This window comes from Bubalus kerabau, chromosome 3, assembly GCF_029407905.1.
Source record: "Bubalus kerabau isolate K-KA32 ecotype Philippines breed swamp buffalo chromosome 3, PCC_UOA_SB_1v2, whole genome shotgun sequence".
NCBI lineage: Eukaryota > Metazoa > Chordata > Mammalia > Artiodactyla > Bovidae > Bubalus > Bubalus kerabau.
In genome coordinates, this window is record NC_073626.1 from 143841509 (window position 1) to 143863240 (window position 21732).

At 42.8% G+C, this 21732-nt stretch overlaps 1 protein-coding gene and 1 pseudogene across 1 annotated transcript in view; both read right to left on the minus strand.

Moving 5' to 3' along the window:
- Window positions 1-537: 537 nt before the first annotated feature.
- Window positions 538-21732, minus strand: part of FLACC1 (flagellum associated containing coiled-coil domains 1) — a 38745-nt gene continuing 17550 nt past the window's right edge. The window contains exons 8-15 of the mRNA XM_055574774.1: window positions 20658-20755; window positions 19330-19382; window positions 18152-18251; window positions 15942-16045; window positions 12657-12719; window positions 9223-9312; window positions 8996-9105; window positions 538-950 (exon numbers count right to left, since the gene is read on the minus strand). Coding sequence (XP_055430749.1) covers window positions 773-950; window positions 8996-9105; window positions 9223-9312; window positions 12657-12719; window positions 15942-16045; window positions 18152-18251; window positions 19330-19382; window positions 20658-20755 — 796 coding nt within the window. The 3' untranslated portion in view covers window positions 538-772. The remainder of the gene's footprint in view (window positions 951-8995; window positions 9106-9222; window positions 9313-12656; window positions 12720-15941; window positions 16046-18151; window positions 18252-19329; window positions 19383-20657; window positions 20756-21732) is intronic.
- On the minus strand, window positions 2533-3375 carry LOC129647805 (acyl-CoA-binding domain-containing protein 6-like; annotated as a pseudogene).

The following is a 21732-nucleotide window of genomic DNA, read 5'->3' on the forward strand; positions in this document are numbered from 1 at the left end:
TTAAAAATTGGAAGCTGTCACATAAAAACCAGAATACTTTCTTTTGATGATCAGAGTATCTGACCACATTTACACCATGCTCCTGTTTGGCAACAATGAAATGGGTTCACCGAATTTCCACAACCCTTACCCCATACCCCCAATCCCCACACCATCCTGCCCAATTCCCTCACTGAGACTGCTGCCAGTTACCATTTATCACTGTGCTTATGTGGTTATTTTTTCTTATGTTAAGCACACTTCCCTTATTTATATTGCCTGCCTCCTAGACATTTGAATTCTGGAATAGTTTAGAGACGATGACAGGAATCATCAGAAATTCTTCCCAAATCATAGGGTTGGGAACATATTGAGAAATAGGGGAGTGGAGACACATGTAAGAGAGAAAAGGTTTGGGGATCAATTCAACAAATTATCATTCTTGCTAGTGAAATGTCTGGGGGACAAAAGGCACACCCCAAAATATTGTCAACATTTAATAGAAAGAAGTTCTTCAGGTAAGTATCTTTGGTAATGAAATATGTAAAGGTGGAAGAGAAAATAGTACAAAGCCTAGAGACCCTCAGCTCTAGGTATAGAGACAATTACTTTTCAATGAAGAGTCATGAATGTCTATGTAATTGAGATGAGAATTCAAACATTCTCAGTCACTCAGAAGAAAACAAATTGTGAAGAGTCACAAGTAGAATCAAGGCAAGGCCAAAAGCTAAACTCACCATATTCATTTCTCAAGAAAACCTCACAGGAGTTCTTAAGCCTACCAAAGATGGTTCTAACATCTTTGGTTCCTCACATCTTTGGTCATAGAGACCAACTCTTCTCCTCGTGATTCTTGCGTTTCGTTGCCACCATCTTCCAAAGTGTCAGAATTATGCTCATAAATAGTAACAGAGGTAGATCTCCCAAACCGTTCATCATAAATTTCTTCATTTTGGGCAATTATCTTTTGCCTATAAAGAGAAGATTTATAGAGGTAAAGGGTAGAAAGGGATATAAGACATTTGGGAGGCAGAGAAATGTGGTTTTGTTCCTTCACTGGTTGGGAGTGGTCTCTTTCAACATCTGCAGTGATTTTGAATTTAGGGAGACATGAAATTTGGATTACCAAATTCCCAGATGAAGAATTTATGACAAAATTAACACAGTGAACAATTTCCCTTTGTTAGATATTGACCAAAAGTTACTTCAGTGATTTAAGATGCATCTTCAGGTAACAGTATAATTTCTGACCTGAGGTTGATTTTCATAGGAACCAAATGGGACTGCATCTAAAGGTAAACTATTGACACCTGAATCCCATTTAAAAAGAAAAAAAGACACCACTAGAAGACTCTTTAATGGGCTTCCCTGATAGCTCAGTTGGTAAAGAATCCACCTGTAATGTGGGAGACCTGAGTTCAATCATTGGGTTGGGAAGATCCCCTGGAGAAAGGAAAGGCTACCCACTCCAGTATTCTAGCCTGGAGAATTCCATGGACTGTACAGTCCATGGCGTCATAACGAGTCAGACACGACTGAGGGACTTTATTCTTCTTCATTAAATATAGTAGAGACCAGAAGGGGGAGCTCTCATGCCCTGAGATGGTAGCAGAGCCCCGAAGGAAGAAAGACTCCTCTTGTTTCCTAGGAAGAACTCAGGCAAAGAAAAGTCATGGACTCTGTTTACTATGCTGCTGCTGCTGCTACATCGCTTCAGTCATGTCTGACTCTGTGCGACCCCATAGACGGCAGCCCACCAGGCGCCCCCGTCCCCGGGATTCTCCAAGCAAGAGTACTGGAGTAGAGTGCCATTGCCTTCTCTGGCTGTTTACTATAGCCCTCCCTATTACTTTTTCCCCTCTATAAAAGCATTCTTCTTCCCTTGCTATGTGGGACCTTGCACATGGCTTGCCATATTTCAGTTCAGTTCAGTTGCTCATTCATATCTGACTCTCTGTGATCCCATGGACTGCAGCACGCCAGGCTTCCCTGTCCATCACCAACTCCCAGAGCTTACTCAAACTCATGTCCATCGAGTCCGTGATGCCATCCAACCATCTCGTCCTCTGTCATCCCCTCCTCCTCCCGCCTTCAATCTTTCCCAGCATCAGGGTCTTTTCCAATGAGTCAGTTCTTCACATCAGGTGGCCAAAGTATTGGAGTTTCAGCGTCAGCATCAGTCCTTCCAATGAATATTCAGGACTGATTTCCTTTAGGATGGACTGACTGGTTGGATCTCCTTGCAGTCCAAGGGCATTTCAAGAGTCTTCTCCAACGCCACAGTTCAAAAGCATCAACTCTTCAGCTCTCAGCTTTCTCTGTAGTCCACCTCTCACATCCATACATGACTACTGGAAAAAACATAGCTTTGACTAGACGGACCTTTGTTGGCAAAGTAATGTCTCTGCTTTTTTTTTTTTCCCAATTCCTCACAACTGATTTTATTAGCCAATATATACCAAAGATGGGCGGCAAAAGATGTGTCATTTTTGCAGTTTTCTTTCACCACTGGAGCCCTGTGCTGTTGTCGACCATAGTTTTCTAGTCTTTTGATTAAGCCTTGCCTGTTGTGTGCTGCTGTAACAGAGTTACTGCTTTGCACCCTGTCACCTCCTCTGGCAGGCAGCCATCCTGGTCTTGGAGTGTGGGGTCAGCCCCGGACTGGAGCAGCAGCTCCACAATGTCCAACAACTTACAGGCAGTAGCATAATGTAGAGCTGTTTGACCTTCATTGTCCTGACAGTTAATATCAGCTCTATATTGTAGCAAGACTGACTAGTTCCTTATGTCCTCAATCACAAGACCAGTGGAGTAGAGTTCTGCCCTCTTCATCTTTCATATTCACATCCATGTTTTTTGTTTTGATGACTTTGGTTATATGGTCAATGTTGTTTTCCCTGCAGTAATCAAATATGTCTTTATTTTCTTCCCTGATGATTTCTTCGTGATACAGAGAACTAACAACTGGCCCACCCAAACCCATATTTGCTTCTTTTCCTTTCTTCTCTGGTGACTGAGGATTCCAACTTGGATCTAATTTTTTAACTACAGCAATATGTTCCTGCATTGCTTGGCTGGGGCTTGAATCACCAAGCGCTTTCCACGCTTCCCATTTTTGCTTTCCTTCAAAGTCAAAGAAGCTTGGTTTAGGTGTATTGCAATTTCCAACTTTGACCTGCTTGTACCTGGCATACAGATACAAGAGCTGCTCCCTGCTAGCCACTTGCACCAGGCCTTGGAGACGTGCTGCAGCCTTCTCAAACAGCTCTGCCAGGCTCCTGGATGCCTCGATCTCCGGGCTCTGGAGGGATTCCACATCCCTGGAGTCATCCCCCGAGTTCAGCTCTCCGCCACTGTCACCCGTGGTGGCCCCGAGGGCAGGAATGACAAGGCCATGAGTCCGCCTGTCTTCTTCGGACGGACCGGGTGTGACGCTGGCGTGGGAGCCTGGCCCACCAGTCCCGAGCTCAAGTTGCACCCAAGCTCACCTAACCCTCGCTTAACTCAGCCTTGCTCCCTCTATCCCCCTGGTCTCCCTGGGTGTGCAGGGAGGGTCCCACCACCCTCTGCTGCTCTCCCCCACTGCCCGGTCTCTTCTGGCTTCCCCAGGCTAACAGGGAGCTCCAGGTAGCCCAGATCGCTCTCATGGCGTGGGGGTCCTCGAGCAACACAGCCAGGGGGCCTGGAACAAGGCTTGTCTCTGCTTTTTAATATGCTGTCTAGGAAAAGGCAATGGCACTCCACTACAGAACTCTTGCCTGGAAAATCCCATGGATGGAGGAGCCTGGTAGGCTGCAGTCCATGGGGTCGCTAAGAGTCGGACACGACTGAGCGACTTCACTTTCACTTTTCACTTTCATGCATTGGAGAAGGAAATGGCAACCCACTCCAGTGTTCTTGCCTGGAGAATCCCAGGGAGAGGGGAGCCTGGTGGGCTGCCGTCTATGGGGTCGCACAGAGTCGGACACTTGTGAAGCAACTTAGCAGCAGTAACAGCAGATTGGTCATAGCTTTTCTTCCAAGGAACAAGCGTCTTGTAATCTCATGGCTGCTGTCGCCAACCGCAGTGATTTTGGAGCCCCCCAAAATAAAGTCTCTCACTGTTTCCATTGTTTCCCCATCTATTTGTCATGAAGTGATGGGACCAGATGCCATGATCTTAGTTTTCTGAATGTTGAGTTTTAAGCCAGCTTTTTCACTCTCCTCTTTGACTTTCATCAAGAGGCTCTTTAGTTCTTCACTTTCTGCCATAAGGGTAGTGTCGTCTGCGTATCTGAGGCAGGTCAGGTGGTCTGGTATTCCCATCTCTTGAAGAAATTTCCACAGTTTGTTGTGATCCACATAGTCAAAGGCTTTGGCATAGTCAATAAAGCAGAAGTAGAGGTTTATCTAGGCTCTTGCTTTTTCAGTGATTCAGTGGATGTTGGCAATTTGATCTCTGCTTCCTCTGTCTTTTCTAAATCCAGCCTGAACATCTGGAAGTTCACAGTTGTTGAACAGTACATCTTGTCATGGACTGTTGAAGCCTGGCTTGGAGAATTTTGAGCATTACTTTGCTAGCATGTGAGATGAATGCAATTGTGTGGTAGTTTGAACATTGCTTGGCATTTCCTTTCTTTGGGACTGGAATGAAAACTGACCTTTTCCAGTCCTATGGCCACTGCTGAGTTTTCCAAATTTGCTGTTGTATTGAGTGCAGCACCTTCACAGAATCAACTTTTAGGATTTGAAATAGCTCAACTGGAATCCCATTATCTCCACTAGCTTTGTTCATAGTGATGTTTCCTAAGGCCCACTTGACTTCGCATTCAAGGATGTCTGGCTCTAGGTGAGTGATCACACCATCGTGGTTATCTGGGTCATGAAGATATTTTTTGCATAGTCCTTCTATGTATTCTTGCCACCTCTTCTTAATATCTTCTGCTTCTGTTAGGTCCATACCATTTCTGTCCTTTATTGTGCCCATCTTTGTTTGAAATGTTCCCTTGGTGTCTCTAATTTTAAAGAAATCTCTAGTCTTTCCCATTCTATTGTTTGCCTCTGTTTCTTTGCATTGATCACTGATGAAGGCTTCTTATCTCTCCTTGCTATTCTTTGGAACTCTGCATTCAGATGTTTATATCTTTCCTTTTCTCCTTTGCCTTTCACTTCTCTTCTTTTCTCAACTATTTTTAAGGTCTCCTCAGACAAACATTTTGCCTTTTTGCATTTCTTTTTCTTGGGGATGGTCTTGATTACTGCCTCCTGTACAATATCATAAATCTCTGTCCATAGTTCTTCAGGCACTCTGTCTATCAGATCCAATCCCTAGAATCTATTTCTCACATCTACTGTATAATCATAAGGCATTTGATTTAGCTCATACCTGAATGGTCTAGTGGTTTTCCCTATTTTATTCAATTTAAGTCTGAATTAGGCAATAAGGAATTTATGATCTGAGCCACAGTCAGCTCCTGGTCTTGTTTTTGCTGACTATATAGAGCTCCTCCATCTTTGGCTACAAAGAATATAATCAGTCTGATCTTGATATTGACCATCTGGTGATATCCATGTGTAGACCGTGTTTGTAGACCCCAAATTGAAATTCTTTGGTGATTTCAAATAAACCCATCATTGCTGGAGAATAACTGGCAGTCTATTTGTTTTATGTCAACATTTGGTGGCCAATACAGGGACCAAAGATGATCCTCAATGGCTCTGGGACTGGTGAGCAAACAGGTGTGGTGCTCACAATTGAGCCCACTGAGTTCACTGGTTTTCTCAATGACCCTGGAGTTTGAAGGTATATCTTTCTCCTGGATCTGAACCCATGCCCTCTTTGCATTTGAAGCTCTCTGACTTTATTCAGAATCTACTTTAAGGTTTTGTGTTTCTGGTTAAGGCCTTGTTCTATTTGTGAGTGCTCATTTGGCACTTTGGTCTGATTTTGTGATTATACTCTTTCAACTATAGCTGGCTGAGAAGCTGTCAGCCCATTCCTTTGGGAACAGGAGCTGCTTCACCGAAGCTGAAGCTGTTGGCCCCTTCCTTTGGAACATGGGCTGTTTCCTGGAAACTGGCTGAAAACCCTCTGGACTGGCTACTTTGGGATCAAGCTGTTTCATTAGAACTGGCTGGTATTAGCTGGTAGGCTGTTTGAGCTGAAAACTGTTTGAATTGAGCTGTTTGAGCTGTCAGTTATTTGAAAATTATTCTTTTATTCTAGAGAGAAACCTCTGAGAAAGGGGACCCCTGTTACCTAGATATTTTGAAATCCCAATCCCAGGGATTCCAACCAGTTTTATGTTTAGAAACTGTGGTCCTCAAAACAAAACAAAAAACTGTGGTCCTTCCTCATGTGCATTTCTAGCTAAATGGACTAGTCCAAATCAAAGGTAGGTTAGGATCTCAACGGCCATTATGGGGAACTTTTGAAAACTCCAAACTTAATTTTCTTAAAACCAAATTAGACCACAATAGTTCAAAAATTTCCAGAACTGAGTGGAATGCTTATTTTGAACCTGATGAATGTCATGACTCTAAAATTGCCTCTCTGCAGAAATAAGATTTTTAAGGTTAACTGAGGCAAATAATTAAAGAAAGATAAAATGGCTGCTGAAGCTTCTGGCTTGTCTTCTTTGGCCTCTTTGTCTCAGGCTCCATCTCTGTTTCCATCTTGAGCCTCTTCTTTGGCTCTTCGTGACCAGACTCTGCCTCTGGCACCATCTCCCTCCTTCCCTTCTATGCTGCTTACACTTCTTTTATATCCTTTGTTCCCCTATAGTAATTCCTTTACTGAACTTTCCCTTCTTTCTGAAATTCTCCCCACTCCTCTTCCTCTGAACTTGTCAGAACCTGTCCTTTTAAAATTAAGCAGTCTGAGAATCCAAATCCTTAATTTCTCATACTCCTTGGACTAAAGCTGAACTGTGAGCCATAAAGATTCAGAGTAACCAAAGAGCTTCACAGATTTGCTTAGGAGTTTACTATAGTCATTCAAACTTACTGACCTGGTTTTTCTAACTTATATAGTTCATATATATGCTTGTTGGTGAAGGCCAGTCGCAGTATTGGATGAAACCTGCTAATTAAGAAAATCCTAACAGATCTCAAAAATTACAACCAGGAAACTACTAACTTATATGGCTTGAGCAACTGCTAGATGACTTCATCCCATGATTCCTAGGGCTTTTCCAAAGCCTGTTGATTAGAAGAAAATTCAGGCTTGCACACAAAAATGTAACAAACCTGTTCATGACAAATTACAATTGACTTCAGATTGTTTTTAAAGAAAATTCTTGTCTTCCTAAAGAGTTTGATTCTACCCAGGAAGCTTTTAACTGTACTTATTAATGGGTTGAACTGAAATCTTCCCCTGCTAAAAGGACCCTCAGAATGGTGAATTTACATCCACTCCAGATTTAGTTCATCTGGCAAATCAGCTCTCTGACACTCATGGATGAGTCACCCATAAAGAAGACCACCAAAATTCTTATCTTCAATTTCACAAACTAAATTTCCTAAGCCAGACAAGAATCCTCCTAGTTTCTCCTGTTATTGCAAAGAGCCAGGACATTGGAAAAGAGATTTTACAGAGTCTAGCACTTCAGGTTGCTTCAGCCCTCTTAACCAGCCTTTCCAACATCCTTTCAATTCTCAGTGATAGGGCTCCAAGGAACTCCAGGGGCTCTTCCCAATCCTCCCTCCCAACTGGTTTGAAGAAACTTTTCTCCAAGTTGGGGATGAATCTCTTTCAGTCCTAAAAGACATCAGAGCCACATTCTCAGTGCTCAGCCCCACTACAATAAAGCGGCCCTTGCCTCAGAGTTCTAAAACACTTCAAAGAGAGGGGATCTCTAATGAGCCACAAGAGGGTCCTGTCTCTGCACTTACTTCCTTTTGTTTAGGTCCTTTGAGACACACGTCCCTTTCTCCTTAGTTCCCTCATCTCTACCCATTTATTAAGCTGAGACTTCTTAGAGAAGTGTCTTGCTGGAATTTTTTTCTCCCTATATAAAATAATTCTAGAATTTGACTACAATCATCAAAACAACCAACTAGGTGAATTAAAAGACCCTGTGACATCTTTTATTTGCTCCATCTGTCGTGGACCTAAAACTTATTCTGGAAACATTGATCATCTGTCCCTCCTGAATCAACTATCTTTCTTATGGGCAAACTCTCCAACTGATACTGGAAAAATTCACAGTGCACTTGCCATCAAGATATTCAAATAGATCCCTCAGAACCTCTTTCTGCTAAGCTAAGTCACTTCAGTCGTGTCCGACTCTGTGTGACCCCACAGACGGTAGCCCACCAGGCTTCCCCGTCCCTGGGATTCTCCAGGCAAGAACACTGGAGTGGGTTGCCATTTCCTTCTCCAATGCATGAAAATGAAAAGTGAAAGTGAAGTCACTCAGTCGTGTCTGACTCCAGCGACCCCATGGACTGCAGCCTACCAGGCTCCTCCATCCATGGGATTTTCCAGGCAAAAGTACTGGAGTGGGGTGCCATTGCCTTCTCTAGAAAGAAGTTCTGCTAGAACCTCTTTCTAGCATTTATTAATACCCCATAAGTAAAGAAGGCCTTCAAGGCATAAAGCCCTTAATAGAAAATCACAAGGCTCAAGGCCATGGATTTAAAAATAATTCTCAGTCATAAAACTGAATAAACCCAGAGAGTCTCAGATAAACCTCATGTGTTATTTTGCATTAAAAACTAACATAGGAAAGGGAGAGGAGTCTCCCAACATCACTTTAAAAGTGCTGACCTCAGAAGGTAACTTCTGTGGCCAGCGAATATCCCCCTCCTGACAGTGCCTGTGCCTTGACTTCATGAGGGAATACCTAGGTTCATTTCCACCCATTCCTCACCCATCACCACACAACATGTGGAATCATAGTCCCCTGATCAGGGATTGATCCCAGGCCCCCTGCAGTGGAAGCACAGAATTGTAACCACTGGGCTGCCAGGGAATTCCTGCTATCACTTTCTGAAGATAATTCAGCCACGTCTTTCTGAGCAGCATCATTCATACCTTAGATGAATGTTTTCTTCTGTCAGATTGTGTATGGTGTACTTAAACTTGTCTTCAGCTTCAGTAAGCTTGATCTGGAGTGTTTTCTCCAGAGTTGCTACCACAGCTTTCTGAAAGACAGGTACATTTTAATAGCCATCTTTCCCAAATTAGAGTCACCCAGGGCAGAGCTACATGGCAGAGGGTTCCTCCCTCCAGCTCCCATCCCCACTCCAGCCAAGATTCACCTCTCTCTGGAGTTCCATCTGGGTTTGGTAGAGGGTTGTGTTAAGTGATTCTAGGATAAGAGCTTGAGCATACAACTCTTCCTCTATGACCTGGGTAAGAAGAAATTATTTCAGGACATTGCACTGATGTCTACGCATTTATCCCCTTGTTCAGGACATTTGGATTAGAATGTGAAAGCATCAACTTTAGCCACTCCTTCTCCTGCTCTGTTACTATGCCCTGTTCATTCTATCCCACTATGTCTCACTAGCCTATTCCCCTCTCAATAGCCTCACTGGTACAGCCCTCACCAAAGCTCACATGGGTTGTCAAAACAGCTATCAATTATCCATTCATTAAACAAGGGTTTATTAAATATCTAGTATGAATTCCAACTACATGACTGTCTAGAAAATGCAAAACCATAGAGACAGTAAAAAGACCAGTGGTTGCCAGGAGTTAGGAAGGGAAGCAAGGAATGAATAGGAGCATGGAGGACTTTTAGGGCAGAGACATCATTCTGTATGATGCTGCAGTGGAGGCTGCGTGGCATGATGCATGTGACAAAACCTATGGGATGCAAACAGGCATGCCAACCCCGTATGCCAGCTGCTGTACTGTACGGTGTGCTTCTGAAGGTACTGTGCTGTAAGATTAAACATGTTTTCTTTATTTTTTGTGTTTGCTTGTTTTTTATGCACATATTATTTGTATGAAAGGTATTTCAAACCTATTAAAGTACAGTACTATATAGTCGATTGTGTTAGTTGGGTACTTAAGCGAACTTTGTTGGACTTTTGAATATACTCTCAGAATAGAACTTATTCATATGTAGGGATTTACTGTACAACACAAAGAAGGAATGCTAAGGTAAATTGGATTTTAGTTATTAATAATGTATTGATATGGATTCATCAAGGAGCTTCCCAGTAGCTCAGTTGTAAAGAATCTGCCTGCCAATGCAGGAGACGTGGGTTCTATCCCTGGGTCAGGAAGATCCCCTGGAAAAGGAATGACAACCCACTCCAGTATTCTTGCCTTGGAAATCCCATGGACAGGGAGCCTGGCGGGCTACTGTCCATGGGGTCCCCAAAGAGTCAGACATGACTGAGAATGCATGCACCATCACTTTATTGCAATGGCATTAGGCAAAGCACTGTACCAGGTCATTTGGCATTCTTTCATTGAAGTATTTCTTTAAAAATGAATAAAATTAATTTATTTATTCATTTAAAAATTTGCAGTTTACTGGATGTCTGTGATATGGCAGGCACCATTCTAGGAACTGAGGATTAGTGGCAAGGAAAGCAGCAGACAAAAATCCCTCCTTTCACTAAGTTTATCAGGTTGAATGGTTATAAGTCAGTGTAGAAACATCAAGTATTTGGCAGGTTGTTGAGCCTTTAAGTAGAGCAGGCTCGGAGAAGTTGGCATTTGGAGAAAGACTGGGAGGAGGTAAGGAAGTGAGCTGTGTGGATATCTGGTAAAGAGCTTTCCAAGAAGGGAAAAGATGGAGTGCAAAGACCCTGAAGTGGGAGAAATCTGGCCTGTTAAGAAACAGTATGCAGTCCACTGTCACTGGAGCTACATGATGGCGAGAAGGAACAGAGGGAGACGAGGCAAGGGGAAAGAACCACCAGCAGGCAGAACAGTCCCTAGACCAAAACAGGACTGGGGAAATTCATTTTTCCACCATGCATGTATGTTAGTCGCTTCAGTCATGTCCAACTCTTTGCGACCCCATACACTGTAGCCTGCCACGCTCCAGCCAGAATATAAAAACCCTGTTAATACACAGAGATTACTCAGCAGTGAGAAAAAGCTAGCCCTAGATCAAGACTGCTGTAATTTTGCCTAAGAAAGCTTAAAACCAAGGCTTGAAAAATCAAACTGTTTCCAAGTAACTTTAAAAAAAAAAAATGTTTTGTGTGTGTATGTGGTTTGGTTTGGTTTTTTGTTTTTTTTTTTTTTTTTTAGTTTTTATTGTTTATTCAGCTGTGCTGGGTCTTGGTTGCCGCAAGGAGGCTTTCTCTAGTTGCAGTGAGTGGCGGCTGCTCTCTAGTTGCTGTGCATGGACTTCTCATTGTGGTGGCTTCTCTTGTTTTGGAGCACGGGTTCTGGGGCCCATGAGCTTTAGTAGTTGTGACATGTGGGCTCAGTGGTTGTTGGCTCCTGAGCTCTAGGGCACAAGCTCAGTAGTTGTGGTACATGGGCTCAGTTGTCCCTTGGCCTGTGAGATCTTCCTGGGTAAGGGATTGAACTCCTGTCCTCTGCATTGCCAGACAGATTCTTTACCACTGAGCCACCAGGGAAGCCCATTTCTAAGTAACTTTACTGAATCCCAGAACAAAGGTTAATGATATTTAAAGAAGTACAAAAGTATTCAGCACCTAGTAAGGTAAAGGTCACAATGGCTGGCATCCAATAAAAAAATCACCAGACATGCAAATAAGCAAGAAAATATGACCATGCATGAGGAGCAAAATAAATTAATTTAAATAGACCCAGAAATGACACAGTGATAGAATTAGTAGTCAAGCTCATTAAAGACATTCTTACAATACACTGAGTCTACCTCATACCAAAGTCCACCCGTTTACCTTGTAGGACATTATGACTGTTTGCCCAACAAAGCTGACATCCTGCTTGGGCTCTACAATGTCATGCCATGCTTTCAGAATGGCTAATCTTTTCCCAAACGGGTCCATTCTGAATCCAAATTAAACTCACAGTGGAAGAAGAACCACAAGGCAGTTTGGGGGTTTGAACAATTTCCCTATAATTTGTTCCAGAAAAAAAGTTCCTAGAGAGGCTGTAGGGGTGAGGTAAATACACTCAGAGTTTTAAGGAAAGACTTGAGCTCACAGTTCCCAAGAGGCAGTATTGTACTTTTCAGGGTCTAAATGGAAGAATCTGGCATTTTACTGTTTAAGGCCCATTTGTTGTTAGAGCCTTAAGAGAAGTGCAAGGCATTTAACACTGAAGATCTCACAGTATATTGTTCATATATTTGTTCAGATCTGTCTCTAAAAAGACAGCAATGGCTTTCTTTTTTCAGAGAGTTCTATAATCCTTTTTGACAGTGAATCTAGCAAACTCAGCTTTGTATGTATGTGTGCTAAGTTGCTTCAGTCATGTCTGACTCTTCACAACCCCAAGGACTGTAGCTCTTCGGTCCATGGGATTTTGCAGGCAAGAATACTGGAGTGGGTTGCCATTTCCTCCTCCAGGGGATCTTCCTGACCCAGAGATTGAACCCGTGACTCCTGCGGCTCCTGAACTGCAGGCAGATTCTTTACTGCTGAGCCACTGGGGAAGCCCTAACTCAGCTTTAGCTCTTTTGTTTTTCAATGGTTTGGGGAAAATTATCATAGATTCCATTATATTGAGAATGTATCATTTTAGCAATGTATTTGTTAGAGGCTAATTCCACAGGAAAAATGAAAAAGCTTACCTCTTTTGTCTTTCTAAGCTCCTCTAATTGCAAGGTATCCCTTTCATGTTGTTTTAAGAGCTCCTAAAAAGAATTTTATGTAGAAAAGGTCAGCAACTGGGGTTCTGGCACTTCTTTCAGAAAATTAAGAAAGCCAGAATACGATTCAGGAATGCAATATTCACCAAAGTTCAGATGTTGCTTTAATAAAGCACACATTACAAAGTAGTGACATGACATGTTGAAGTTAAATGATGAAAATCTTACTCCTTCTCAACCTTAGTGTATCAAGAAGTATCGAAAGCAATCATATTTTATTAAAGAGTTTTCTTTTGTTAGGGTAAGATTTAATACTGTTAAATATCCAATTCTCCACAGACCGAGCTTTACATTCATTGCAATCCCACTTAAAATACCACTAGGCTTTCTTGACAAGATAATTATAAAATTTATATAGAAATTCAAAGGCTGAAGAAGAACTAAAATAACCTTGAAAAGCAAGAGCAAAGTTGGAAGATTTTTTTTTCCTCCCTGATTTCAAGCTACAGAAATTAAGACATTGTTTTGTTGGCCTAAATATAGACAGATAGTTGAATGGAGCAGAATGGAGAGAGTTTGCCCCCTACCCCCTCAAATACAACAAAGACATCAAGGTAACTTAATGGAGAAAGGGACATTTTTTTTCAACAAATCATTCTGAAACAATGAATATAAATATGGAAAAAATGATCTAAGACCTTTAATATCAAAAAAATTATTCAAAATGGATCACAGAATCATAAATGCTAAACTTATGAAACTTTTAAAAACTAGAATATCTTCATGTTCTTGGAATAGGCAACAGTTTCACAGAGGACACAAAAAGCTATTACCATACGAGGAAAAAGTCAATAACCAACTTTTCATCGAAAGTAAAACTTTTGCACGTGGAGAGACAATGTGAGCAAAATGAAAAGGCAAACCACAGAATTCACAGCATGTATATCTGACAAAGAACCGTATTCATAGTATAAAAAGTACTCCTACGTACCGATTATAAAAAGGTAAATAACGCAATTTCTTTTTAACTGGCAAAAAACTTGAACTGAACTTCACAAAAGAAGACATATAAATGGTCCAATAACCATATGAAAATTTGCCTGACGTAATTAGTCATCAGGGAAACTAAAATAATAATGAAATAGCACTTTATACCTATTGCTGAGCTGTGTTGTGCTCAGAAGCTTCTGTCATGTCCAACTCTTTGTAATCTGATGGACTGTAGGCTGCCAGACTCCTCTGGCCATAGGATTCTCCAGGCAAGAATACTGGAGTGGGTTTCCATGCCCTCTTCCAGGGTCATACCCATTGAAATAGCCAAAATTAAAAGATCGGCAATACTCAGAAATTCCCTGGCAGTCCAGTGGTTAGGACTCCACACTCACTGAGGGCCTGAGGGCCTGGGTTCAATCCTTGGTCAGGGAACAAAGATGCATGGTGCAACCAAAAAACAAAATTAAAAAAAAAAAAACTTCTTAAGGAAAAGATTAGTAATATTAATTGTTGTTGATGATATAGAACAACTGGAATTCTCATATAGTTGAGGTGCAAGAGAAAAATGGCACAACTTCTGTGGAAAATATCTTAGTACTTTGTTATAAATCCCTACGTTAGAGTCCAGTAATAACACATCTAGGTATATACTCATGAGAAAGGAGAGACTAAGTCTACAAAAATAGTTACACATGGTATTTATAGAAGCTTTGTTTGTAAAAATCAAAAAATAGAACCAATCAAAATCTCCAAAAACAGAAAAATGGTGAACACATTGTGTTATAGTCCTACAAATAAATACTACTGTGCAATAAAAGGAAAAAGCTACTGATACGAACAATGGATAAATTTCAGAGAAATAATTGAGGGGAAAGAAGCTACACAACAAAGCACATATACTGTATGATTCCATTTATATGAAGCTTAAAAACAGGTGAAACTAATCTATAGTTGTTTCGCTTGTTCACTTGCTCCTTGGAAGAAAAGCTATGACCAACCTAGACAGCATATTAAAAAGCAGAGACGTTACTTTGCTGACAAAGGCCCGTCTATTGAAAGTTGTGGTTTTTCAAGTAGTCATGTGTGGATGTGAGAGTTGGACCATAAAGAAAGCTGAGTGCTGAAGAATTGATGCTTTTGAACTGTGGTGTTGAAGAAGACTCTTGAGAGTCCATTGGACTGCAAGGAGCCAAACCAGTCAATCATAAAGGAAATCAGTCCTAAATATTCATTGGAAACACTGATGCTGAAGCTGAAACTCCAATACTTTGGCCACCTGATGCAAAGAACTGACTCCTTAGAAAAGACCCTGATGCTGGGAAAGATTGGAGGTGGGAGGTGAAGGGGACGGCAGAGGATGAGATGGTTGGATGACATCACCACCTCGATGGTCATGAGTTTGAGAAAGCTCCAGGAGTTGGTGATGGACAGGGAAATATGGCGTACTGTAGTTCACGGGGTTGCAAAGAGTTGGACATGACTGAGCGATTGAACTAGACTGAACTAAATCTATAGTTATATGAATAAAAAGAGTGGTTGTCTTGGGGAAGGTTTTGAGGTAGATAGGGGTTAGCTGCGAAGGGGCACAGGCATGCTTTCAGGGTTGATGAAATGTTCTAGGTCTTGATTTGGATGTTGGTTACATGGGGCTTTCCTGGTGGCTCAGATGATAAAGAATCTGCCTGCGATGCAGGAGACCTGGATTCCATCCCTGGGTTGGGAAGATCCCCTGGAGAAGGGAGTGGTTACCCTCTCCAGTAGTTTTGCCTGGAGAATTCCATGGTCAGAAGAGCTTGGTGGGCTACAGTCCATGGGGTCGCAAAGAGTTGAACACGACTGAGCAACCAACACTTGACTTCACTACATGGATGAACATGTTTGTCAAAACTCATCTAACATGAGTTGTACGTGTCCAGACTTGCTCCGTTTAGTTTGCAACACTGCCATTTCTCTTCAGTTACAGTCAAGGATGAGAAGATCATTCAGAAACTGAGATTTTGGCAAATAGGGAACTGCGGGCTTTGTATATGTTTTAGCATTCTATTATTTCCTATAAATGACAATTTTCATTCCAATAATCCTGTGGTAAGACTGTCTAGATAAAGAACCACATAATGACAGTCTGCTTGCAGAAGTTTCCAGGGAAGCTGGAAAAGTAGGACCATACCCCCCCTCCCAAAACAAAGAGTTTGCCTCATTACAGAGGCACCCCTGGGAACTGGACATCCCACCCAGACTGCACATTCAACCACTGATGTGTTTGCACTGAGTTACCTCCTTCTCCTGATTGAAGTTCTCAAAGATAGCTGTGTAGGACTCATTTATTTTCTTCCTTTCTTCTTCTGATTCTAACTCAAACTTTCTGGTTATCTTATGTTCTGTGGAGATGAAGAAATGACATATATGGGTAAATGTGGGAAAAATAGACACACAAAGAAAACCAGAATATCTGAAGATAGTACAAATTCCAGACTGGGTCAAACAACTCCAGGTCCTTTCAGCCTGGTATTTAACCTCTGACGCTCACCTGGAGATGCCTGAGAATGAGGAGAATATGGCGATGGTTCTCCATCACATCAGCCGCGTGGGATTTACTTCTAGTGCATGCACATGTGCTAAGTTGCTTCCGTTTTGTCTGACTCTTTGTGACTCTATGGACTGTAGTCTGCCAAGTTTCTCTGTCCATGGGATTCTCCAGGCAAGAATAGAATACTGGAGTGGGTTGCCATGCCCTCTTCTAGGGGATCTTCCCCACCCAGGGATCAAACCTGTGTCTTATGTCTCCTCCATCAGCAGGTGGGTTCTTTACCCTTAGCGCCACCTGGGAAGCCCCTTATTTCTAATACCTCTGGTTCTTTTTGTGTAGTTTATTTTGGATCTGTTATTTATTATTTTAAATGTTGCTTCTGCTGAATTAATCACTATGTTTTCTTGGATACTCGAATCCTAAAATACAGCTCTTGGGTAACATGACTTTTCCAGCAATAAAATGTATTCTGTACTTAGCCCTGAGGCAGAGCTAGGCTTAATCATTTTGAGGGGCTGGAAGAGCTGCCAATAGAACTATAATACTAAACAGGATGATGGACAGGTGAAGGTCTCACACAAATCTCTTCTTCAGCATCATGGCGCTGGGGTTGGGTAGGGAGGCAAACCGTGGGATCACAAGATAAGTCTGGACTAAGGTACACTGTGAGCAGCTAATGTCTGGTCTTCCAAAACCAGCTGTAGCATCTTAGCACAGACTTTGACAACATGGCATAGCTGTAGTTTGAGTAGCTGGGAGTCTGGGCAACAGCCTGGACTGCTGCTGCTGCTGCTGCTGCGTCTTATCAGTCGTGTCCAACTCTGTGTGACCCCATAGATGGCAGCCCACCAGGCTCACCCATCCCTGGGATTCTCCAGGCAAGAACACTGGAGTGGGTTGCCATTTGCTTCTCCAATGCACAAAAGGGTAAAGGGAAAGTGAAGTCGTTCAGTTGTGTCCTACTCTTAGCGACCCCATGGACTGCAGCTTACCAGACTCCTCCCTCCATGGGATTTTCCAGGCAAGAGTACTGGAGTGGGGTGCCATTGCCTTCTCCAACGACCTGAGCTACACCAAGATTCCAGGAAAGCCTCAAGCAGGAGCAGCCCCCATGCCCCATTTCCCAGCCTTGACTCCAGGGTCTTCATGCTATCTCCTGGTTATCCAGGGAGGGAAGGGACTTGAGGATGAGCTTTCCCAGGGAGTATCTGCATTTAATGAGTGGTTTGCTAGTCAGCTAAATCAGATCTGAATTGGGTTGAGCTAGGATGTGGAATAAGTTTATAGAGGCCCCACTTCTGCCTCAACTAGTCCTCTAGATCAGGAAGCAGAAACTTCAGAGATTTCCCTCTCCTTTTTCCATTTATGAAAAAGCTCAGTGCAGGTAGGAGAGTCTCCTATAGGGCACTTTGTGTGATCCAGGCGCTGTGCTAAGTGTTGGAAATGTTAAGAATACATAGCAATATATGAATATATCAAATCAACATGCTGTACACTTTATCTCAAAAAAATACCTCAATTGAAAAATACATCAAACATGGCTTCCTTTGGAAGGGACATGGCAGTATAGAGACTTTCCATGTAATGGATCATGTTGCCCCTCTCCCAAAAAGTGAGTATTTGGAACTAATTCAGGAGCCTTTTTTTTTTTTTCTGGAACTTTGGACAAGTCTGCAATCCTACAGATGTCCCCAAGCTCAGTCCAGCTCGTGATTGCCAAACTTGCAACCAGAGAGCTCTGGATGGTACGGTTTAGTCCCTCAGGTGGTTAAACACTCTAAAAGACTCCATCCTGCTGCACTTTCTTGAAGTCTCCAGACACTTTCCATTCAGGAGTCCAGCCCTGCAGCACATCATCTTTCAAGACTCCAAGGCCACCTTTCTCGAGTCGAGATCAACATTAATGCCAGTTTCTTGGGGTATCTGTCATCAAAAAGTCCAAAGTTTCTGAACTCACTTTGCTGTAACAGTATCCTCTCCCGTTCCAGCTTCTCATCCTTCTCCCACTCTGCCTTCTTCTTTGACCACTTGTCTTCCATTTCATCATAAATGCTGTCCTGTTGGGGGGACAAAGGTACCATGAAGAAAAGCATCCTGAAAGGCTGCACCCCAGCCTGAGGCCCAGTACTGAGCTCTCTGCAGCTTCCCTTACCACAGCCCCTGGCTGTGGGCCTCCATACATTAACTGGTGGGCTTTGATTCCAGCCCTGGGACCCAAGACCCTAAAGATCAAAGCAGACTCTGTGTGGTGTTTGCCCTATTGGAATGGGGCTTCCTTTGAAGACAGGCAGTTGAGCACACTGCATGTGTTCATGTCAGCTCCCTCTGAATCATGAATTACTAATCAATAACACAGTAGGAAACAAGGGAAATGTCAAGATGCTAATTTTTTAAATCAACTGTCCTTGTTTGCCTGGGACTGAGCAGTTTCCTGGGACTCCAGACTATCAAGGCTGAAAATTGGAAAGTCCCTGGCCACCCAGGATCCATAGTAGGGCCTTGCTGCCCCAGCCCTCCCCCGTCCACTTCCCGTTTCCTACTCTCTCATCCCCCTAGAATGAAACTGTGCCCTAATTCTGGCTTCCTGGGCTTCCATCAGATTAGCTGACAAAATGGATGGGCTATGTTGTGGGGTGCCCCCTGCTCCACTTGCTGAAGTTAGTGCAGAGTGATACAGCCTTTTTGGATGGCAATTTGGTCAAATGCGTCGAAGACCTTTCAAGTGTTTATTCCTTTTGACCCAGTGTTCGGCTAAAATTAAATATATTACAAAGTACAGATCTTAAAAAGTGGTTTTCTTTAGAGTGGCGATAGTTCTTTTGGCTGTTGCTGTTGTTGATTTTTGAATTTCTTTAAAAAAAAAAAACAACAAGCAGGTATTACTTTGGTCATGACAAACATATTCATCAATGGACTCTTTTAGGGTCCAGAGGCCAAACTGTCCTGCAAGGATGCCATAAAAATCCATAGGTTCACTTTTCTCCCTGGGTGCAGTGAGGGCCACTTAGGTTCAAGCAGACTGGGGATTTCAGGAAATTATTTTCTGGGCAAGCACTCTAGATTCATCTCAACATCATCAGCCAAGAAGGAGCCTTGCTTCTCTCTCATAATCCACCAAGGAGCTCTGAATCTCACCTGATATATATGAAACATATTCTTCAAATATTTATATTCTTTTCCCATCTCCTCTGAGAACAAAAAGAAAAAACAGAGTCGAGTCATCATTATTCCTCTGAAATACATGATTTCAAATTCATGTTAGAGCCCTCCTGCACACCATCCACACCTTGAACTCATCCCATCAGTGGTGAAACCATGGTGCTGCCTCAGCAGGCATACTGGAAGCTTATCAGAAATCAGATGCCTGGACCCTACCCTGAACCCACTGAGTCAAGGTCTCAGAGGCAAGGCTCATTATCTGTTGATAATATGATGTCAGGTGATTCTGAGGCACCTCCAAAACTGAGAACTAATCCCTGGGGGCAAACCTACAACTGAGGGTAAAAGAGAAGCAAAACCTTCTGTCTTTTTAAAATAACATTCCTAGTGTGTCCTGGTTTTGAAAACAATTATCTTTTATTTAAGACAAAAATCTTTTCTTTAGAAAATTGGAAAGCTGGCAAGGTATTAATACCAATATCATTTTTTTTAATTGGAGGCTAATTACTTTGCAATATTGTATTGGTTTTGCCATACATCAATATGAATCCGCCACGGGTGTTCACGTGTTCCCAATCCTCAACCCTCCTCCCACCTCCCTCCCCGTACCATCCCTCTGGGTCATCCCAGTGCACCAGCCCCGAGCATCCTGTATCCTGCATCGAACCTGGACTGGTGATTCGTTTCTTTTATGACTAATACATCTTTTAAAAATATAAAAAGGGAAAAATTTCTCCTTCTCCCTGTAGAGATTACTCTATAAACTCAGAATTCTGAATGATACACACTTTGCCCTTCCCAAGGGCAGCATAAACAGTGGGATAAGTGGCCCGCACAACCCTTATAGGTTATAAAGTCATACAAATCACAGTGTGCCTGTTAGCGTTTGATGAAGCACCATAATTTTACCAGTGAGGAAACTTGCTGAATTGGAACAGTATTATATTTGTAGAACTTTTAAATATATTTTAAAAAGTGCTTTCATATTCTTACCACTGTGATAAAGGCAGGTATTATTGTCCTCAATTCCCAGATGGGGATAGTGAGACTCAAGGAGGTGAAGGGACTTGTTCAAACCCCCAAACTTGGCTGTAGACCCTTCTAACTTCTCGGGGTAGAGAGGTTGTTTGTTGACATGGTTTCCCTTTTTTCAGTTTCATTCTCAATCACTCCCTCTTCCTGGGCTTTAGAAGTAAACTTTGAAAGTCTACCCAGAATGCAGCCATGGCCATGGGAAATCCTTTGCCCTCAACCTGCATGGTCAGCCTCTGCCCCCTTACCAGGGTCATCTCCCCAAACCTTACCTAGTTTGTCCTGGGCAGCCAACTTTTCTGCCTTCAAGGCTGCTTTGTAGTTTTTCTCCAACTCACTGAGTTGTGCTGCGTGAGCTTCCTCGAGCTCCCTGTGGGGCCCCAGGAGAAGGCCACAGTCACCTGTGGAAGGTTCACCTGATCTCAGCTCCCCTCCTCATGCAGGCAGCTGGTGGGCAGGCAGTGGGGCCCTCACTTCCTGACACATTCTTCTGGCATCCATCCAGAAACGATTGAGGAGACCTCTGTTTTCACCATCCACTATTTTGAATGGAGTCATCGGGGGGCCATAGACTACCCCCAACAACAGGGTCTTTGCTTACAGCAAAGAAACTGTGAGCTGATTAACACCCAGGATAATTTTAGAGCCTAAGTTCTTGCCAGGCTCCATTCCAGGAGGCAGATGTTGGCAGTGTTCAAGAAGGGCATTAAAACACAGGGCTGTAGGAGCTGTCAAGCCAAGATAAGACCTGGAGGAATCTTAAATGCATACTGGTAAGTAGAAGAACTCAGTCTGAAAAGCCTACAGGCTGTATGATTCCAACTATATGAAATTCTGGAAAAGTCACATCTATAGAAGTGGTCAAAAGATCAGTGGTTTCCGGAGATTAGTGGGGAGACAGCAATGAACAGGCAGAGCCCAGAGGATTTTTAGGGCAGTGAGATTATTCTGTATGATATTGTAATGGTGGATACATGACACTAAACATTTATCAAAACCCATAGAATCTGCAGTATCAAGAGTGACTTCCCTGATGATCCGATGGTTGGGAACCTGCCTCCAAAGCAGGGGACACGGGTTCAATCCTTGGTTGGGGAACTAAGATCCCCCATGTTTTGGGGAAATCAAGGCCGAGTACCACAACTAGACAGGCTCTTTCACTGCAACTAGAGAAAGCACACATGCAGCAATGAAAACCCAGCACAGCCAAAAGAAAAAAAAAAAAGGAGTGAACCCTAACATAAACTAAGACTTTGGGAGCAGGCTCATTGATTGTAACAAATACCCCTTGGTGGTGGGGCAGGACGTCAATGATGACGAAGGTTGTGCAGGTGTGGGGCCAGGGGG